Source organism: Nuphar pumila, chromosome 14 (genome assembly GCF_984573655.1).
Source record: "Nuphar pumila chromosome 14, dmNupPumi1.hap1.1, whole genome shotgun sequence".
Classification (NCBI taxonomy): Eukaryota; Viridiplantae; Streptophyta; class Magnoliopsida; order Nymphaeales; family Nymphaeaceae; genus Nuphar; species Nuphar pumila.
In genome coordinates, this window is record NC_143262.1 from 80,277,662 (window position 1) to 80,298,192 (window position 20,531).

Here is a 20,531-nt window from a genome sequence, read left to right on the forward strand (position 1 = left end):
GGTTGAATTATGAACTTCTCTCAGGAGCTAGTGATGTTTGCTCAAGCTGCACTCAAAAGGATAAGAGACCTGTGTCTACTGATGAAATAATTGCCCATGAAAATACAGACCCAATTTTGAATCCAGAAAGGTATAAAGGCCCCGTCTACACTCGACGAGAAAGAGAGCCGCCTACCATAGTTAATTCGGATATGGACGCATCCTCTACATCCAACATCGTTGATACTAGAAGATCCACACGTTCTCGTCATCCAATTGAAAGGTGGGTCAGTTATGAAAATTTCTCATTAGATTTTCAACTCTTTCTAACAGCCTTAAATAAAGAAGATCAACCCACAACGTTCTCTCAAGCGTCAAATTCCAGAAGATGGATTGAAGCAATGAATGAGGAGATGGAAGCTCTACATGAATGTGGTACGTGGGATGTCGTACCAAGACCACCTGAGAGAAACGTTGTTGGTTCGAAATGGGTGTACAAAATAAAGTATAAACCAGATGGTACAATAGAGCGATACAAGGGGAGACTTGTAGCCAAAGGTTTTACACAGGAGCAAGGACAGGATTATGATGAAACTTTTAGTCCAGTGGTGAGGATGGGGACAATCAGAGTCATACTTTCTTTAGCTATTGAACATCAATGGACTATTAGCCAACTTGATGTGAAGAATGCTTTTCTTCATGGAGATTTGAGAGAAGAAGTATACATGGAACAACCCACTGGTTACGCAGAAGGCAATCCTACAAAATATGTCTGCAGACTAAAAAGGGCGATATATGGATTGAAGCAGGCATCTCGATCTTGGTTCGACAACTTTTCTCTTGAAATACAAAAATATGGTTTTAAGAAATCTCTTCTTGACCACTCCTTATTTATATTTAAGAACCAAGACACAATTACTCTGTTGTTGATATATGTGGATGATATCATCATCACTGGTAATTCCAATGAGCACATTAAAGAAGTCAAACATCTCTTGAATCAAAGGTTCAAAATGAAGGACCTTGGCAAACTATGGTACTTTCTTGGAGTTGAAGTCGACAGTACTTCTGAAGAGATGACTCTCACTCAACATAAGTATACCATTGATGTTCTCAATAAAGCGGGTATGAAAGACTGCACACCCTTGAGCACTCCTAGCGTTCTTCATCAAAAGCATAGCTCTCAAGACGGAGATCCATTTGATAATCCCACACAGTATCGTAGCATAGTGGGTATGTTACAATACCTCACTTTTACTCGCCCTGATATAGTCTATTCGGTGAATCAAGTTTCTCAGTTTATGCATGCACCATGTGAAGGGCATATGGAAGCAGTTAAACGGATACTACGATATCTGAAGGGAACGGTTGGGGATAGCCTCATATATAAGCGAAAGACAAATGGGCAAAATGCACATGAGATCACTGTTTATTCTGATGCGAACTGGGTGGGAGACCCAGATGAACGCAGATCAGTATCCAGCTATTGTATTTTTGTTGGAATGAATTTGGTTTCTTGGAGTAGTAAGAAACAAAAGGTTGTTGCCAGATCCAGTACAGAGGCTGAATACAGGTCAATGGCTGCCGCCACTGTTGAGGCTACTTGGATTAGACACCTACTGACAGAAGTCGGAGAATCGATCTCTCGATCACTTCCTTTGTGTGACAACCAGAGTGCCATTTGTATGTCCTTTAATCCAATCCATCACAGTCGTGCCAAACATATTAAAATAGACCAGCATTTTGTGAGACAAAAGGTAGAAGAGAAAGAGATTGAGCCTGAATTTGTTCGAACTACAGATCAAGTGGCGGATATATTTACAAAAGGATTGACAAAAGACAGATTTTGGATGTTAAAAGGCAAGTTGTTCATGGTTCAAGATCATGCACAACTTGAGGGAGATTGAAAAGAAGTGTTTTCTCTTGTTACGGGCAAGGTTTTAAAACCCGTGACTCGGAACTCGACTCGTTCTTTATTGACTCGTGACTCGGCGGGTCAACTCGATGACTCGGACCGGGTTTTGTTAACTTTTGGTTTTAAAAGAAAAACAATATATAATTTGTCTGAAACCATGTTTTTGAGTAAACATAGTCTCCAAATGTCTGTAAGAATATAAAAACAAATATAAAAACAACTGCAAAGAGCTATAGAGGTTTGCTTGAATAATTGAATTTGATATCTATACAAGCACTTTGACTAATTCATGACTTGAATTAGAGGATTTGGTCACCATGAGTTCAATCTGCTACTACCTAAGGTTCCTAAAATGGCCAATCATATATGCTAGCTTGTTTTAAAAGTTTTAATTCCCTCTCTAACAAATCCATAAATGCAAAACAGGGATATATGTGCATATTGAAAGTTTACAGAATGTCCAATATCAACATAAATAAGCAATTTTCTCATGTATAAAACTATGCAGGAAATATATTAATGGCACAACTATAAAAAGACTACTAATATTTGAATATGTACAATGCTTGTTCACATAACAAATGGATGATGAAACCTAAATGTGACTTCCCATAGGCACAGTTGACCCGCCATATATAGTGAGAATCATTTCTTTAAAATATTTTGTTAGAATAAGTTGATAACACAGGGTGAACAGTAGTTCGAACAACATGACGATTTTATTCTATGGATTTAAATGCTTTTTTATCTTTAAATGATTTTTATTTTCTTTTTTATACAAAATCTGGGGGTAACCCTTGTTAAAATATATGTACTTATATATTTCGAAACTGTAATTTGAAACTCAAAAAACAAATTTCAAACATCCCAAAACTCGCCCGAGTCAGGCCGAGTCAAGTCGAGTCAGGCCGAGTCAAGCCCGAGTCAAGCCCGAGTTTTGGCAAACCGAGTTTGCCTTGCCGGGTTGACTCATTGGAGGGGCGAGCCGAGCCGAGTCAACGAGTTGACTCGGCGAGTTATAAAACACTGATTACGGGTCATGGATCTGGAGATCCAGACCCATGACATTCACTTCTCATTAATGGCATTGTGTAATATAATTTATTGTAATGAGGGTATTTTAGTACCCTAATTTTGTAATAGCATGTTAATATAAATGAATATACACAGCAGCTGACCCTAATGTAACTGGGTATCGGTTTTTTTCAACTTCTCTCTCCCTTTCTCTATCTCTCTCTGTTTCTCAACTCTCACGCGTGGAACGACCTGGAGATTGAAAATCAAACAGGGTCATGCGCCCGTATGCTCTTCTTCTGGCAGCAGATATTATCTCATCTTTATTGACAGCTACTCTCGTTATACTTGGATATTCTTTATGAAGCATAAGTTTGAAACTTTTTTCATATTTCGTAACTTTCATGCCTTTGTTCGAAACCATTTCTCTATCAATATTCTGCATTTTCATTGTGATAGAGGTGGTGAGTATACATCGAAGAATTTTACTGATTTTCTCCAAAGTAATGGAATAAACGTAGAGTGTTTTGTCCACATACGCCACAACAAAATGGGGTAGCTGAGAGAAAGCATAGGCATATTGTTGAAACGGTCATGAGCATGATATTAGTCTGTGGACAGATGCATTCCATTCAGCTGTCTATATTATAAATCGTCAGCCTATGACAGTTTTGCAAAATAGTTCACCATTATGTTCTCTTTTCGGCATTCAACCCGATTATAATGCTCTGCGTATGTTTGGATGCATTTGTTATGTTCATATTGATGACTCTCTCAGGAACAAATTCCAACCAAAAGCTTCCAAGTGTAGATTTGTGAGATATGCTGATAATTATAAAGATTATCGGTGTCATGACCCCATGACTAAGCGTGTTAAGATTTCCAGGAATGTTGTGTTTGAGGAGAATGATCTTGGAGATGTATCATTTAGTACCTGTCAAAGGATTCCCAGAGAAGAAGTTTATCATGCGTGGATGAATGCATAATTATTTGCAGATGCTTATGGTAATTGCTCAGCTCAGTGTACTCAAGAAACAAACTCGACTGACCAAAATAATATTGACTCAGGCCAAGCATGCTTACCTCAATCTGGTGATCAGGTCGGTGGAGCTTCACACACTGAAGAAGGAGCAGACCCACAATCGCATCCTATTGACAAATTTAAAGGGTATGTGTATGTGTGAAGAGAAAAAGGTACTCCCTCTGTTCCTCACATTGGATCAGATACTTATGTGCATGTTGGAAACCTAAGGAGTTGGAATAGAATCAGACATCCTATTGACAGATGGGTCAGCTACAATATTTTTTGTGAAATCAAACAAATAGATTGAGGCCATGAATGAAGAAGTGAAAGTGCTTCATGAATGTCAGACATGGGAATTTGTTGTCAGACCTCCTGACAGAAATATTGTTCATTCCAAGTGGGTTTATAAAATCAAATACAAACCCGATGGCACTATAGAACGATACAAAGCAAGACTTGTTGCAAAGGGGTTTACACAGGAATATGGTCAGGATTGCAATGAGACTTTCAGTCCCGTGGTCAAAATGGGGACCAATAAGAATTATATTGTCTTTAACCGTCAAACATGGATGGACATTGAGTCAGTTAAATGTCAAAAATGTATTTCTTCATGGAGACTTGAAGGAAGAAGTTTACATGAAACAACCTCCAGGATATGCTGACGGAGACCCGAGCACATATGTATGCAGACTAAAAAGAGCCATATATGGTTTGAAGCAGGTCTCACGCTCGTGGTTTGAGAGTTTCTCCTTAGAAATACAAAGGCATGGGTTCGGTAGCTCTCTCTTAAACCACTCTTTATTTATCTTCAAGGATAAAGGCATAACCACCTTGTTGTTGATATACGATGATATTATAGTTACAGGAAATTCAATGAATCACATTGAAGAAATAAAAAGACTATTAAGTCAAAGGTTTAAGATGAAAGATTTGGGAGATTTGCGTTATTTCCTTGGGGTTGAGGTAGACAGGAAGGATGGTTACCTGACCTTGACACAACATAAAAATACACTAGATTTATTGAAGAAATTTGGTATGCAAGATTGCAAGCCTTTGTCTACACCGAGTGTCTTACATCAAAAGCTCAGTTCACAGGATGGAGATTTGTACCCGGATCCTACAAGATATCGAAGTGTAGTTGGCATGCTTCAATATCTTACCTTTACTCGCCCGGACATTGTGTATTCTGTCAATCAAGTGTCGCAGTTCATGCATGAGCCACGAACAAGGCATATGGATGCAGTCAAGAGGGTGTTGAGATACTTAAAAGGTACTATTGGAGATGGGTTGGTGTATCAGAAAAGTTGGAAAAGATGAAGCATGCATGATGTCATGGTCTACAGTGATGCGGACTGGGCAGGAGATTCTGATGAAAGGTGGTCGGTTTCCGGATATTGCATTTTTCTTGGGGAAAACCTAGTATCTTGGAGTAATAGAAAACAAAAAGCAGTATCTAGATCAAGTACTGAGGCTGAATATCGATCAATGGTTGTTGCAACTGCTGAAGCTACTTGGACAAGGCATTTGTTGAATGAATTGGAGGAACAGATTTCCAAGTCCATTTTATTGTGTGACAATCAAAGTGCCATTAATATATCCTTTAATCCTATTTTCCACAGTAAGACAAAACACATTGAGATAGATCAACATTTCATTCGACAGAAGGTTGAAGACAAAGAGATTGAGCCTCATTTCATTCCTACAGAAGACTAGGTGGCGGATTTATTTACAAAGGGTTTGACGAAAAACAGATTTTGGTTACTGAAGAACAAGTTGTCCATGGTTCAAGACCATGCACAACTTGAGGGAGGGTATTAAGTGTTGTGTAGTGCTGGACTCAGTTTGGGTCTGACACAGAACCAAACTGGAATTGCGCATTGACGTGTTTACTGGGGCACGGATGTAATATTGTAACTTGTTATAGGACAATCATGTCCATAAGTTGTAACCTAATACCTAATGCTTAAATACATTAAACAAGGCAACGATAATGTAATGAAAAAATCGTGAGCATGTGTGCAGCAAAAACGACTCAACGTCTCCTCTTTCTTCTATCTTTATCTTCTCACTTTTCCCTCTTTTGCAGATCAGCTCAGGTGGAAACCGATGTTCTAACAGTTTCCTCCCTCACTGTTTGGTTACTGGTTAGACAGTAGTTTGACGTTCTTTATTCTAAAGCACATTGCATTTCACTTTGAGCTTTTGGAATACTATTCGAGTCACCTCATTTCACTTGAAATAACTGAATATCCTGAAAGTGTTATCATAGTGTTTGTATAAGGGCATTGTTATTGTGCACCTTTGAAGAGTGTAATATGGTTGTAGAGTATGTATTACTATCGTTGGTGATATCCTTACCCTTGTGTACATAAGATTATTTAGAAGGGGCATTTTGTATTTTTTCAAGTGGTTAGGGTCGACTAATTTTGTCTGCTAGTGTAGCAAAGAGGAACATCCCCTATATGTTGCATTCTAGCAGTTTTCTTGCCAATGAAGTTTTCTTCCTCATGTCTCTCTTTGTTTCCCTCTTTCATCTTCTTCCTCTTGTGGCTGTATCCTCTGATACACCTTTCATCGTTAGGGTGTTGCTTTATGCAGATAAATATAGACATCAGTTTAGGAGGAGAGAACTTGGTTCCTTACTCCATCATTGCAATTATTAGGAAAAATGTTGCCTCTGGGTCTTCTTGTCGGTCAAATTACCACCTTAAGTAGCCCTTCGCATTTAGCACCACACAAAGCTCCTCCTTTTTTTCGATAAAGCATCAAGATGCATGCACCATTATCACGGTGAACAAATTATTATGTTATCCAGTTATCCTCCATCTGACCATCATTGTCTTGCTAACCACACATTATTACACCTCTTAGCCAAAAGATATTATGTTCATAACCTAGTTATGGATCATATTTCAGCTAGTCCTCTAAAACACTAAATGTAAGGTTCTGTGTATTCCAAACATCCTAACAGTCGTATTGTGCAATAAAAATAGGCCGCTCAGACCACATCACTTCTCTCTAAATTTCCATCTCTTAAGCATATTATAGATTTTTTTATCATATCCATCCTACTCAATGCTTTTGTGCTCTCTGTAGACCATAGTTGGCAAACCCGGCGATCCGACTTGGGAATCATCCGAGTCAGATCAGATCGCCCAGTAACTGGGCCACCGATCCAGCCCAAACCTGTTTTAGCCAGGTAAGGGCGTGAATCGGGTAGGCATCGTCCAACTCAACTGACTCGGGCCAAGTCAGCCGATTCAGTCCTGAATCGTGCAATTCAGGATTGAGACACAGCTCGATGAATCGATACTGATTCACTGAGTCATCGCAGATTTTGAGCCGGTTCATTCGATGAGAACCGGTTCACAGATTTAAAAGTAAGCTTTTTTTCAAGAAGGGTCTGTCTACCCTTCTTGTTCTCTCTTGCCCCTTCTGCAACTCAAACCCTAGGGTGATGGCCGGCGACCACCGGCAGCCAGGTGCTCTCTCTCTCTCTCTCTCTCTCTCTCTCTCTCTCTCTCTCTCTCTCTCTCTGCAAGGCGAGCCGCTGAGAGGCGATGCACGATGAACATTTAGGGATTTTTTGTAGTGCGGGATTGTGCACTATGCCCAGTGTGGGATTGTGTGGAGTGTGGACAACAAATAAAGTAATAACCCCTCATTTAAGGGTTTTTCGCCATTCTTTTCTTTATAATTATTATAGTTTTTGTTCTTTGATCCTTTGATTTAGTGAATTGGATACTTGGAGTTTGATTATTTGCATTTACATTGTAGAAAAAATAGTGTTGTATTCAATATTTAAAGTATTATTTAAAAAAAAAATACTAAAAAAATTTATGTCCTAACCCATCGGAGTTACTCAGTCAACCCGCTGACCCGCAAGTCAAGGGTCATGTGATCCGAGCCCAAGTCACGGGTTTGCCAACTATCCTCTAGACTCTGCACATTCTGTCAGCACATCCAGGATTTGAGTGTAAAAATTGCATGTCTCTATTATCTCCCTTCTACCATATGTTCTTAGACAAGGAGTATATTTGTCTTTATTTATCTTTTTCTTTTCCAAGGACTTTTAACTTAACAGGTTTTTCTTTTCTCAATCTTCATGTTAACGTATAGAGGCAGTTCAGGAAATTCCAATTGTTCCATTTAGATCCATACATAAGTTTCATGAGTCACAGTCTAAAACAATGACAACGCTATTGATAGAGCTTGCACTCTTTCCATTGCCCTTCTTGTCCCCATAGTTTCATAGTCATAGCATGAAACACATACATGGTAAAGCATTTCTTTTGTATAAGCACATGAATAAACATTATAAAGAAGAATGCACAAACAGAAAAGATAACTGTGTGCAGCCTTTCTCAATTGAAGTAATAAATTTAATCAAACAAGTTCAACAATCAAATAAAATAAAATAAGTTCAAACAAATAAAATAATCACATAAACTACATGCACATAGTATTTTTTGGAAAAGAAGCCAATGATGTATGAGCATAAAGTGAAAATGAGCTATATTACTTAAGCCAACATTTTATTTCCTACCAACAAAAGTTCTATGGCAGGCGCCAGCAATGCTTTATTTTCTTCAGTTTTGCTCGACAGACAATGCAAAAGGATGCAAGAGACATGCTCTGTATTAAATAAGGTGCGTGAGCATTTAGCACTGAGTGTCCTTAAGAATTCATATTGTGGGTGCCTACTTCCAATCCTTTTCAGCAGGTCATCCTGACAAACATCAGGGTAGAAACAACCGCATCACAATTTAGCAAAAAGAAACAACACAAACTGTAAAGGAATTGTCAAAATGCAATACATGTACACACACACACGAACGCACGCACACACACACACGCACATGCACCCACACACACACAAACACATATATATGGGTATATATTTGCTACTATGAATTGTAAATATAATCGACCTAGCAAATGGGTGGAACCTCTTTGTTTGGTGTTTTCTCTCACATCCAACACCGTAGATGTGATCTACATGTTTTATTTAGTGGGAACCGGCTTTTGGATAGGTGGAATCTGACCTATATACAGGTTTTTCTGACAATCCAAAAATCAATGGTTATGAATGAAACGATTTTTTCCAACTCATAAAAACATGTTTTTTCGTCAAGAAAACATGATCCAAGAGTTAATTCCCACTAAATTGAGCATGCTGAACACATCTATGAGGTTAGATTGAGTCAAAACAACTCGTATCATAAGATCCCAACTCGAATGTAGGTGCAATCGATTGTAGCAAATATAAACCCTATTTATTTATTTATGTATGTATGTATATGTATATTAACAGTATAACAAATTAACAGTTCAGAAGATAAACATATTATAATTTTCAATTGCAACTTAATTGATGAAATTTTCTCTTCATGGCTACACACCCAAACATGTGTCCTTGCTTTGTTAGTTAAAGCCTGATGTGCTTCAGTTCAATACATGACTAGCCTTTCAGTAGTCTCATCAGTAGCCATCACATGCTCACAAAGCAAGCAATACACAATGGCTGGAAAACCAACATCCTCACCTAGATTATATGTATGTGTGCACACGCATTTGCATGTGTAGCATTCACTGTCAGAGTGTATGCAGTATGCAGAACAAAAAGTATATGTTACATAGTATAATCATAATGCACAGATCTTACAATGCAAGCATTTGCATATCCATTTACTATGTGCAATTCAGATACAGTAAACAAATTACATCCACATCAACAAGTGCCCACAGGCACAATACCTACATTTTTATGTAGTTGTGTCAGCGAGTGTAGTGCCTTCTTATCTTATATTTCAGTTTCATATATTTAAAAAAAAAAAAAGATCAACCCTTGATTAAATTAACAAAACACTAAACTAGTTGCTAGCTTATACTCCATTATAGTGGTATGACTACTGTAGACATACAATTCATGGGCTTTTTGTTTGTGTTTGTCAATATCACCCATTTATTTGACCATTATTTCTATTATCTATTTATTTATTTAATGTAAAAAATACAACATTACACTGCTTGGTACAAGATTTCACCATTGAGTACTTCAAACAATAGCATGGTGTTTTAATTCATAATTCTGCTAATTACAATACAATTATACAAGCATTTGCATATAAATTTACTATGCGCAGTTTAGATACAGTAAACAAATTACATCCACATCAACAAGTTCCCACAGGCACAATACCTACATTTTTATGTAATTGTGTCAGCGGGTGTGGTGCCTTCTTAGCTTATATTTCACTTTCATATATTTAAAAAAAAAAAAGATCAACCCTTGATTAACTTAACAAAACGCTAAACTAGTTGCTAGCATATACTCCATTATAGTGGTATGATTACCGTAGACATACAACTCATGCACTTTTGTTTGTGTTTGTCATTATCACCCATTTATTTGACCACTATTTCTATTATCTATTTATTTATTTAATGTAAAAAATACAACATTACACTGCTTGGTACAAGATTTCACCATTGAGTACTTCAATAATAGCATAGTGTTTTAATTCATAATTCTGCTAACCATAAAATTTTCAACTTGATTACTGACTTGTATGCTTTCTATTTTCAGAAAACAGAGCCATAGTAATATACATCAGGCTTCAGACTCCCAACACGAATTCATAGAAGAGTTGGTTACCCTTGGTAGCGTCAACATTCTGCAACTTATATACCATCAAGTAGTTGACCATGCATAAGGGTAGCCCAACTTATCATTTTGAAAATTAAAAATACAAGCACAAATTTGCAACTATTAACCATTTGTCAGTTTGCAAGAACGTTATTTTTCAACCACAAGATCACAAGTACAACTCCACCCTCTATTCCTTCTCTGCAACATTATTTTCAAATGTATAACACAACTCTGGATATGTGAAGATGTGTCATGGTCCAAGGACGAACAGAAAGCACAACTCTGCATGTTGACAGGAAACAGAAGCCCAAGAGAATAAATTCTCTGATACGTGCAAGGACAAGTATGGTCCTGAAAATGATGTTCAGGCTCCTCTACACTATCAAAGTAGAGATCCACCAAAACAACACAACCACAAATTTTGAAAAACACAGTACCAACCCAAATCATCAATTATTCAAGGGATGTGATCCGTGTCACAAGGACACTTCATTTAGTGTGTATTCCATATTCCCAAATCAACAGAACACAACATTGACAGGAATATTGGAAATCGCACAACACAACAGTGAATTGATAAAATGAAACATTTGACAAAAACAGTCAACACCATGTCCTTAATCTCATCTTTTTCTTGTATCAATTTCTCATTTTATAGTTACTTGTTCTTGCAATTATTATATATAAATAGACATGTATATTTCATATTATTTAACATTTATTAGTTAGAACGTGCTAAAATATCATTCAAAAGTTTTCAATTTCAAGATAGCAATCATGGTTCATTGAATATATTACTAGATCATTTTGTTTTAACTATTATGCAATTTTTGTTGGCAGTTTGTAAACCCACACCACCAACACCCCACCCCAAAAAAAACCAAAAAAAATAAAAAATCTCATGCAAGCTCAGTTGCAGAAATCACAGTTTCTGCCAGCTTAACTACTGAACAAGAAATTCAGCAAGTATTGCACAGTTACCAATATAAGTCCAGCACAAAATAGCTAAAGCACCGTAACTGACAAAGGAGAACAGTTGTGCACTCACTCGAATAGTTTGAGCAGCCTCAAGATCTTTCTGCTCATCCAAAAGCAACTGCAATGCCTTGAAAATGCTGTTATCTTTCATCTGATGCAAGTTTTGAAAGTTCTCTTCTGCTTTCAAAGGATCAGCAAAGGAAGTTGACATTTTCTTGAAAGAAGCTAAAATCCCTTTGTGAGCTTCCCCAGAATCGTCTTCCTGCATTTTCAGTACCAAGGTCACAGAACTGCAACCAAAAGCAATGTTTCATGGCAGTGAGCAGTATAGAAACTTCAACTCTGCCAGAAAGAGAACTCTATAAATAAAGAAAAGAAAAGCAGCAACTCTGGAACATGGAACAATTAAGCATAAGCAGGAAAAAGCAAAATATTTTTAGAGGCCACAAAAAGGTATGAACCTTTGGGAATATAAAAACTTGAAACTTTTTCCTCTAAATGAACGAACTTCTCATAGATTACCTCTAAGTTTTACTAGAACTAAAATAATCTGGCCAAGATCGCAATATATGAATGCATATAGTTATTGTCTAGTGCATCCTTGCATTTAATGTGTTGATGATGTTAATGTAGCCTTGCATTTAATGTGTATATGGTGTTCACTAAGAGAAATATGCATGCAATTGTATACTACAATCAGAACAGCATGGCATGAATACAGGAATGAATATGCAGCGTGACACAGGCACATGATACACAATGTACGCATATCACAAAGGGCATGACCTTGCTACTAGAGTAAGAAGTGGATATGAGAAGCAAGAAGCAAGCGTTTATGAAATGCCTTAATATGTGAAGTATGAAGCATTTAGAAAGCACAAGAGAAGAAAGTAGGAAGTGACAGTCACACAAAGTAGACGAAGTTCATGTTTTTTATTTAAATGCATATTTTAAGCTTTTTTATCAAAAATATCCATCACATATGCAAGTTTTTGGTGAAAATGCAACTTTTAAAACAAAGTACAATGTTTTAACATAAAAACAGAATTTTGAATGTACTGAGAAAACTAAGCTTTCCATTTATAGGAAAGCATCAAATAAAGTTTCCGAAGCGCTGAAGAAGCATGTGGTTGGGAAGTAAGCTTTCAATAAGCTGGTTTCCTCAAAAACATGCTCAGAGAAGTAGACAATCATTATGTTATGATTATGCATTCATAAAGTGCACTCCGACGGGCCTTATACAAGGCACTTTCATCACCCCAAAAAAAAAGAAGTGGATGGTATAAAGAATATACTAAAACCAGTGAGAAACAAACTCAACTATGTAATCCCTTTAGTAGTGAAAACAATAGCACCACACACAGCCATAGCAGACCAGCCCATTGATGCATATTGAATGGTTCCTACTGGTGGTTATATAAGACTTACCCAAGTTAAAGCACAAAGAAAAGAGGAAGAACAAACATAAAAGGCATGAGCAGGAGTATGCAACACATATCTAAGATTGCAAAAAACTGTTGCTCTATGAACTAAAATAGGAGCACGCTATAACTGCCTGACTATATGAACAAGTGCAACATTGAATCAAGTGATTATAGGCTATAGGTCCAACAAGTTATCTAAACTAGGTGAAATTAAAAAAGCACATTGCAATAGCTCAATGGTTGGCATTATCTGCTCAGGGGTATAAAGGTTTCTATATCCAGAATTCAAACTCTAAAGACGAAGTCTAAGGCAAACATCATATATGAACATCAGATATCCTCAAGGAGAGCAGCTTAATCGCGCTGAAGTGATGAAGGAATATAAGGCCCATTTCGGAAGCTTGAGTTTGAAACTGCACTCTAATCAAGTTAATCTCACTCTGAACATTGAGATTAATCACCAAACCCATGTACAATAATACAATAGACATACCATCCTAGTGTCAAAATTCTAGTTCCAGCCGCATCAACCAATACCAGCAGAAAGATAGATAGAAGGAGACAAAGAGCCTGCGCAGAAGGGTCACATCATAATGTGTGACCTAGAAACCTTTTGTTTATATTCGGCACTTTACAAATATTAAGATGGACGATAATGTCCCTGAAAAGAAATACAAACTACAAGATAGAACATATACAAAATATACAAAGCATAACGTATGGATCTGGACCAGATGTGGATCCAGAACTATATCACGTCTTAACAGCCTTCCTCAAGTTGTACATCATGGACAACTTGCCTTTTAAGAACAAAAAATTATGTTTGGTCAGCCCTTTTGTAAACAAATCAGCTACTTGATTTTCAGTGCGAACATAGAAAGGCTCGATTTCTTTCTCTTCAACCTTTTGCCTGACAAAATGTTGATCTATCTCAATATGTTTAGTGCAACTATGATGAATGGGATTAAAAGAAATATTGATGGCACTATGATTGTCACACAATAACAATGATCTCGAGATAGATTCTCCCAATTCTCTTAGCAAGTATCAAACCCATGTAGCTTTTGTAGTGGCAGCTACCATGGAACGATATTCAGTCTCAGTACTTGATCTGGCAACCGCCTTTTGTTTTCTACTACTCCAAGACACAATGTTACCGCCAAGAAATATACAATAACCTGAAACTGACCTCCTCTCATCTGGATCCTCTGCCCAATCTGCATCTGTATAGATAAGGATTTTATGAGCTCCATTATCAGTAAGGTTCCTCTTGTAAACGAGTCCATCTCCTACTGTGCCTTTCAAGTATCTCAATATCCGTTTAACTGCATCCATGTGCCCAGTTCGAGGTTCATGCACATATTGGTATACTTGATTTACAGAATAGGCAATCTCTGGTCTAGTAAAGGTAAGATACTGAAGCATTCCGACTATACATATGTATCTGGTGGGATCATCATACAAGTCTCCATCTTGAAAACTCAGCTTTTGTTGTAAGACACTCGGAGTAGCCAAGAGCTTGCAATCCCTCATTCCTGCTTTGCCCAACAAATCAAGGATATATTTATGTTGGGTTAGAGTCAAAACATCGCCTTTCCTGTCAACTTCTATGCTAAGGAAGTACCTCAATTCTCCAAGGTCCTTCATCTTAAAACTCTAACTTAAGAATTCTTTAACTTCCTAGATATGGTTGCAAGAGTTGCCCGTGATAATTATGTTATCTACATAAATCAATAACAATGTGGTTGTATGCTCATCCTTGAAGATAAATAGTGAGTGATCAAGAGTGCATCTGCGAAAACCAAGATTTTGAATTTTGAGAGAAAAACTATCAAACAAAGACTGTGACGCTTGCTTTAGACCATAAAGAGCTCTCTTCAATTTGCATACATATGCCTTAGGGTCTCCTTCTGCATATCCCGGTGGTTGCTCCATATATTTTTCTTCTTTAAGGTCCCCATGAAGAAAAGCATTCTTCACATCCATCTGACTCAATGTCCATTTGTGATGAACGGACAGAGATAATATGATAGGAATTATTACCATTTTTAACCACAGGGCTGAATGTTTCATCATAATCATGTCCATATTCTTGAGTGAAACATTGTGCAACAAGTCTTGCTTTGTGTCGTTCAATACTCCCATCAGGTTTGTACTTGATCCTATAAACCCATTTAGACCCCATAATATTTTTGTCTTTGGGTTTGGGAACAACTTCCCATGTCTGACATTCATGTATCGCTTTCATTTCATCATTCATTGCCTCTATCCACTTGTGTGACTTGAGTGCCTGATAGAAGGTAGTAGGTTCATCTTGCTTCTCAACCTGTGACAGAAATAATTAGAAATCCAATGTGAAATTATCATAACTAACCCATCTCTGAATTGGGTGCCGAATTCTTTCTGATCTCCTAACGGAAAATTGATTCTCAGGTTCATCCGTAATGGCATCAGTAATAGTCATGTAGGATAAACTTTAACATTGTGATGTGTATTCTGCAAAGAATGCCCATCTTCGAAATCTTGCTCATCAAATACCCCATTTCTGGAGATCTTAACACGGTTGGATAGAGGTTCATAGCACTGATATCCTTTGTAATCATCTGCATATCCTATAAATCTGCACTTAGAAGCTTTATCCTGAAACTTATTTTTTAATGATTTGTCAATGTGCACATAACAAACACAGCCAAAAACTCGTAAACCATCATAATCTGGGTGTTGTCTAAAAACAGTGTAATAAGGAGATCTGTTTGCTAAAACAACTATCTGCAAACGATTTGTAATATAAACCGCAGAATGAAAAGCTTTTGTCCATAACTCAATCGGGATATGACTATCATGCAACATACTCATCGCACTCTCAACAATGTAGTGATGCTTTTGTTTAGCCACACCATTTTGTTGCGGTGTATGCGAACAGGAAACTCTACGACTTATACCATCAATCTGAAGGCAATAAAATCATTTGAAGAGTACTCACCTCCCCCATCACACTGAAAATTCATAATATTTGACAAAAAATGAGTTTTGACAAAGGCATGAAAGGTTTTGAATAATTGAAATACCTCAGATTTATGTTTCACGAAATATATCCAAGTATAACGAGAATAACTATCAATGAAAACAACATAGTTCGACTTCCCAAAAAAGAAGAAATAGGTGAAGGACCCCATACATCATAGTGATAATCTCAAAAGGTCTTGAAGCTCTTTTATTAATTGAATTGAAGTAAAGAACAAGACTCTTGCACAATTGACAACTTGTACATTTCTCATTGTCAAAAGTGGAACTCAATCCAGATAAGGAGATAAGATTATCTCTTACAAGTTTTTCAATAAAAGAAGAACTACAGTGACCAAGTCAACAATGTCAAAGAGTTGACTTATTACATTCAGACAAATTAAGAAGACACTTAGAAGAAAAAGGTTCATCAGACTCCAATAAAGGCTTCAAGACGACATAAACACGAACAGAAGGATCTTCCTTAAAGATATACATATTTTCTCGTCGCTTTCCTCTAGCGAACGTCTCCCTCGTTTGAAGGTCCTTGACATATACAAAAGAGGTAGTGAATTCGACGGAAGAATGTGAATCATCAACAAGTTTAGATACATAAATAATATTTTTTTTATATTAGGAGCAAGTAGAACATGAGACAATTTTATTTATGAATTCAATAAAGGTATTATGGCATTCCCAGTGTGAGAAATGGAATGATGAGTTTCATCTCCAGTGACAATACTACCTTTGTCGAAATAAGGAGATAAATTCGAGAGTTTACCTCCATCTCCCGTATCATGAGTAGCTACCCCAGAATCTATATACCATACTCCCTTGTCATTTTGTGTTATTGTCATCTTTGAGAGAGCTGCCAATAAGAGTTGCACATCTCCACTAGATTTACTTTCATTAGTCTCCCTTTTTTATTGAATATTAGGATTCTTGCCTTTGTTCTGAGGATTGAACCAACAATCAGCTTTAATATGCCCCCTCTTATTGTATAGGAAGCATATGGGGACATTTCTTGAATTCCCTGCATCGGAAATAGGAGACATGTTTGGGGTAGAAAGTGTAATGAAACGATAGTGCACTATTACAATGCCAATGAAAGGCTACACAAATATAAAATTGTCACTAATGGACCAACAACAATCTCACAAAGGAGATGACAAATATCGATTTTGCAATAGAACAACGGCACAAAGCCTAAAATAATAAAAGAGGATTTTATATTCTCAAAATGCTTCTCAAAAGCATGTATTACAAAAGAGAGTGAGGCTCTATTTATAGAGCCTCACTTATGCTCGAAAAGGGGGCAGTCCAACAGTGTCAGCCCCCAACAGCTATACATAATTATGAAAAATAAAAGAAAATTTACATTTCAGTCCCTAATGGACTGTGCTAAAATGCTATACATAAAATAACCATAATGCCCATGATATAAATATTTACATATATCAGTGATTACATACTATTTTAACACTCTCTCTCAAACTTACGGTGAGATCACCGAAAGTTTGCCAAGAAGATACAAGAATCTTGGTAGAGGAAGAGCTTTGGTGAAAAAATTTGCAATCTGAAACTCAGACTGAACATAGGGCAGAGTAATTATCTCCTTTAAATATTCTTCACGAACGTAGTGGCAATCCATCTCAATATGTTTTGTTCGCTCATGAAAGGTGTGATTACTGACAATGTATATGGCACTTTCATTATCGCAGCATAGTTTTAAAGATTCTGAAATATCAACATCCATATATGAAAGTAATGCTCGCATTCACACAACTTCGGTGGTTGTTGTAGCCATTGCCCTATACTCAACTTCAGTGGAGGATAAAGACACTTTTTGTTGTTTCTTGCATCGCCAAGAGATGAAGGAATCACCTAAAAAGATACAAAAACTAGTAATTGAGTGACGGTTATTGGGATCTCCTCCCCAGTCAGAATCAGTATAAGCAATAAGATTTAAAGGTGAGGAAGAGGATAAGAATAGCCTTTTAAAAATAGTTTTTGAGATGTATCGAAGTATTCCCAACACTACACTCATGTGAATTGATGTGGCGCATGTTGAAACTGAATGCATTGTGTACAACATGCGCAATGTCAAGTTTAGAAATAGAAAGGTACATTAGTGATCCGATAAGTTGCCTATAAGGAGTTTGATCATCTAATAGTACTCTGTCTTCAGCTCTCATTTTTGAATTTATCATCTCAGGTGTATCTGCACACTTTGTGTTAGTGATTCTCGAACGTGCAACAATATCTGTTGCAAACTTGATTTGAGATAAAATGTATCATCTCGGCGAGTAAGTTACTTCAACTCCTAAGAAATATCTCAAAAAACCAAAGTCAGTCATATCAAAAGATTTTTTAAGCATAATTTAAATTTTTTCAATTTTCTTTCGATCATTTCCCGTGATGATCATATCATCAACATACAAAAGAAGAAGAATAAGTGAGGTACTTGTAGATCTTACAAACAAAACAATGTCAGTGTAACAGGACTTAAAACCAAAGTTACATACGGTATTACTAAACCGATCATACCATGCTTTAGGGGCTTGCTTAAGCCCATACAAAGCCTTTTGAAGTCGAAGAACCATACCATTTTCAATTGTCAAACCAAGAAGAAAATCCATGTACACTTCTTCATTTAAATTTTCATTTAAGAACATATTTTTAACATCTAATTGATATATAGGTTATTTTCTAATATATGCTACTGCAACTAGAGTCCTAATTGTGGTCATACATGCTACTAAGGCAAATGTCTCATAATTTATTTCATATTCTTGAGAGTATCCTTTTGCAACTAATCGTGTTTTATATCTTTCTAGGGGCCCATCACTTTTTGTTTTGATTTTAAAGACCTATCTACACCCTATAGTCTTGTTTCCCTTGAAAAGAGGTTGAATTGTCCAGGTATGAGCTTTATGCAGTGCATCTAATTTTATTTACATGGTTTCAACCAACTCTTTTATGTTTTTAGCTTTATTGTAGTCAGATGGTTCATGGTATGAATGGATAGCTAGAAGGCAAGTCCTATAGCTTGGAGAGAAATATTCATATGACACAAATCTAGTTGGAGGCCTATGGATTCGTTTAGATCTTCTAACACTAGTTTCTTCAATATTTATTGATTGATTATATCTGTTAATGTCACATGGATGCTCCCCATTATCTCGTCTAGAATATTGTAAGAGATTTTGAGATGGTTCTCTTTCTTCACTAGAGTCATTAATAGACTCGAAATTTCCAATGCCATTAATAATTTCATTATTTGATTTAGGTAATAAATCAAATAAAAAGGCATACTCAGTTTCTGCCTTGGATTTTTCAAAATCAAGTCCATTTTCTTTTTCAAGAAAAATAACATTTCTAGAAACAGAAAGTTTGTCATTTGTTTGATCATATCATCGATAGCCTTTTTTTATTTTTGACATATCCAAGAAAGACATATGTTATGGCTTTGGGAGACAGTTTGTTATATTTTTCAAGAAGCACAAAACACTTACATCCAAATACCCTTAGTCTTTTCAAGTCTGGAGAAATTTTAAAAAGTTTTTCAATTGAAGATTTGTCTTCCAAAACTTGAGAAGGCATTCTATTTATTAGGTATATTGCGGTGAGTGGAGCTTCGGCCCAAAATTATTTTGGAATATCCTTCGAAATAAGAAGGGTTATAGCAGTCTCAATAATGTGACGACGCTTTCTTTCGAAAATACCATTTTGTTGAGGAGTTCTTGGACAAGATCGTTGGTGTATAATACCATAAGTTTTTAGATATGTTTGAAATTCATTCGAAAGAAACTCTCCCCCTGAGTCGGAGCGAAAGACTTTAATATTTGTTTTTAATTGGTTTTTAACAAGGTTATGAAAATTTTAAAAACACGAAAAAACTTATGATTTAGGCTTGAGGAAGAAAATCCAAGTATGTCTACTGAAATCATCTATGAATGTAATAATATGAGTATCCTTCTTTTGACATAACACGAGCATGACCCCATACATCCGAATGCACTAATTCAAAATTTTCACTAGATGAAGAAGTTCTTGATCCAAAAGGAATCATTTACATTTTTCCAAGTATACAGTATTCATATACAAAATCTTCATCTTTACAATTTTTTTCCAAAAATAGAAAATAAGATAGTTTGGATATACTTGGGTGTCCTAATCTTTTATGCCAAACTTCTGCTTATGTACCAGAGCCACAGCACAGATTTTTATGGAAATCCAAAATACCAAAATAATGTATGGCATGATTCCCAAAAAAATGACGTCAATCAAGAAAAATTCGACCCAACAGCAATAAAGTGCAGGAAAAGGATTATTTTTTAGGGAAACTAAGAAATGATATAATGATCTAGGTAAAAGGAATAAAGGAGGAAATAAAAAAAGTGAACAATGAAAACGATCTGAGAAGAAATAGGTATTTAATCAACTATGATAATCAAGAAAAACAGATCAAATCTAACATGATCTGATTTTGAGATGACCCTTTAGTTAAACAAGATAAGAGAAGCAGATCTAGATCAAAAG

General features: G+C 36.4%; 1 protein-coding gene across 3 annotated transcripts in view; it reads right to left on the bottom strand.

Annotated features, from left to right (window-relative positions):
* The window catches only part of LOC149817078 (ARM repeat superfamily protein), a 108,152-nt gene that overhangs the window by 74,022 nt on the left and 13,599 nt on the right, over positions 1-20,531 (bottom strand). For 2 of the 3 annotated variants that reach the window (XM_089987207.1, XM_089987206.1), the window contains exons 12-13: positions 11,633-11,824; positions 8,479-8,661 (exon numbers count right to left, since the gene is read on the bottom strand). In XM_089987207.1, coding sequence (XP_089843333.1) covers positions 8,479-8,661; positions 11,633-11,824 — 375 coding nt within the window. The remainder of the gene's footprint in view (positions 1-8,478; positions 8,662-11,632; positions 11,825-20,531) is intronic. The other variant, XM_089987208.1, reaches the window with a different exon arrangement.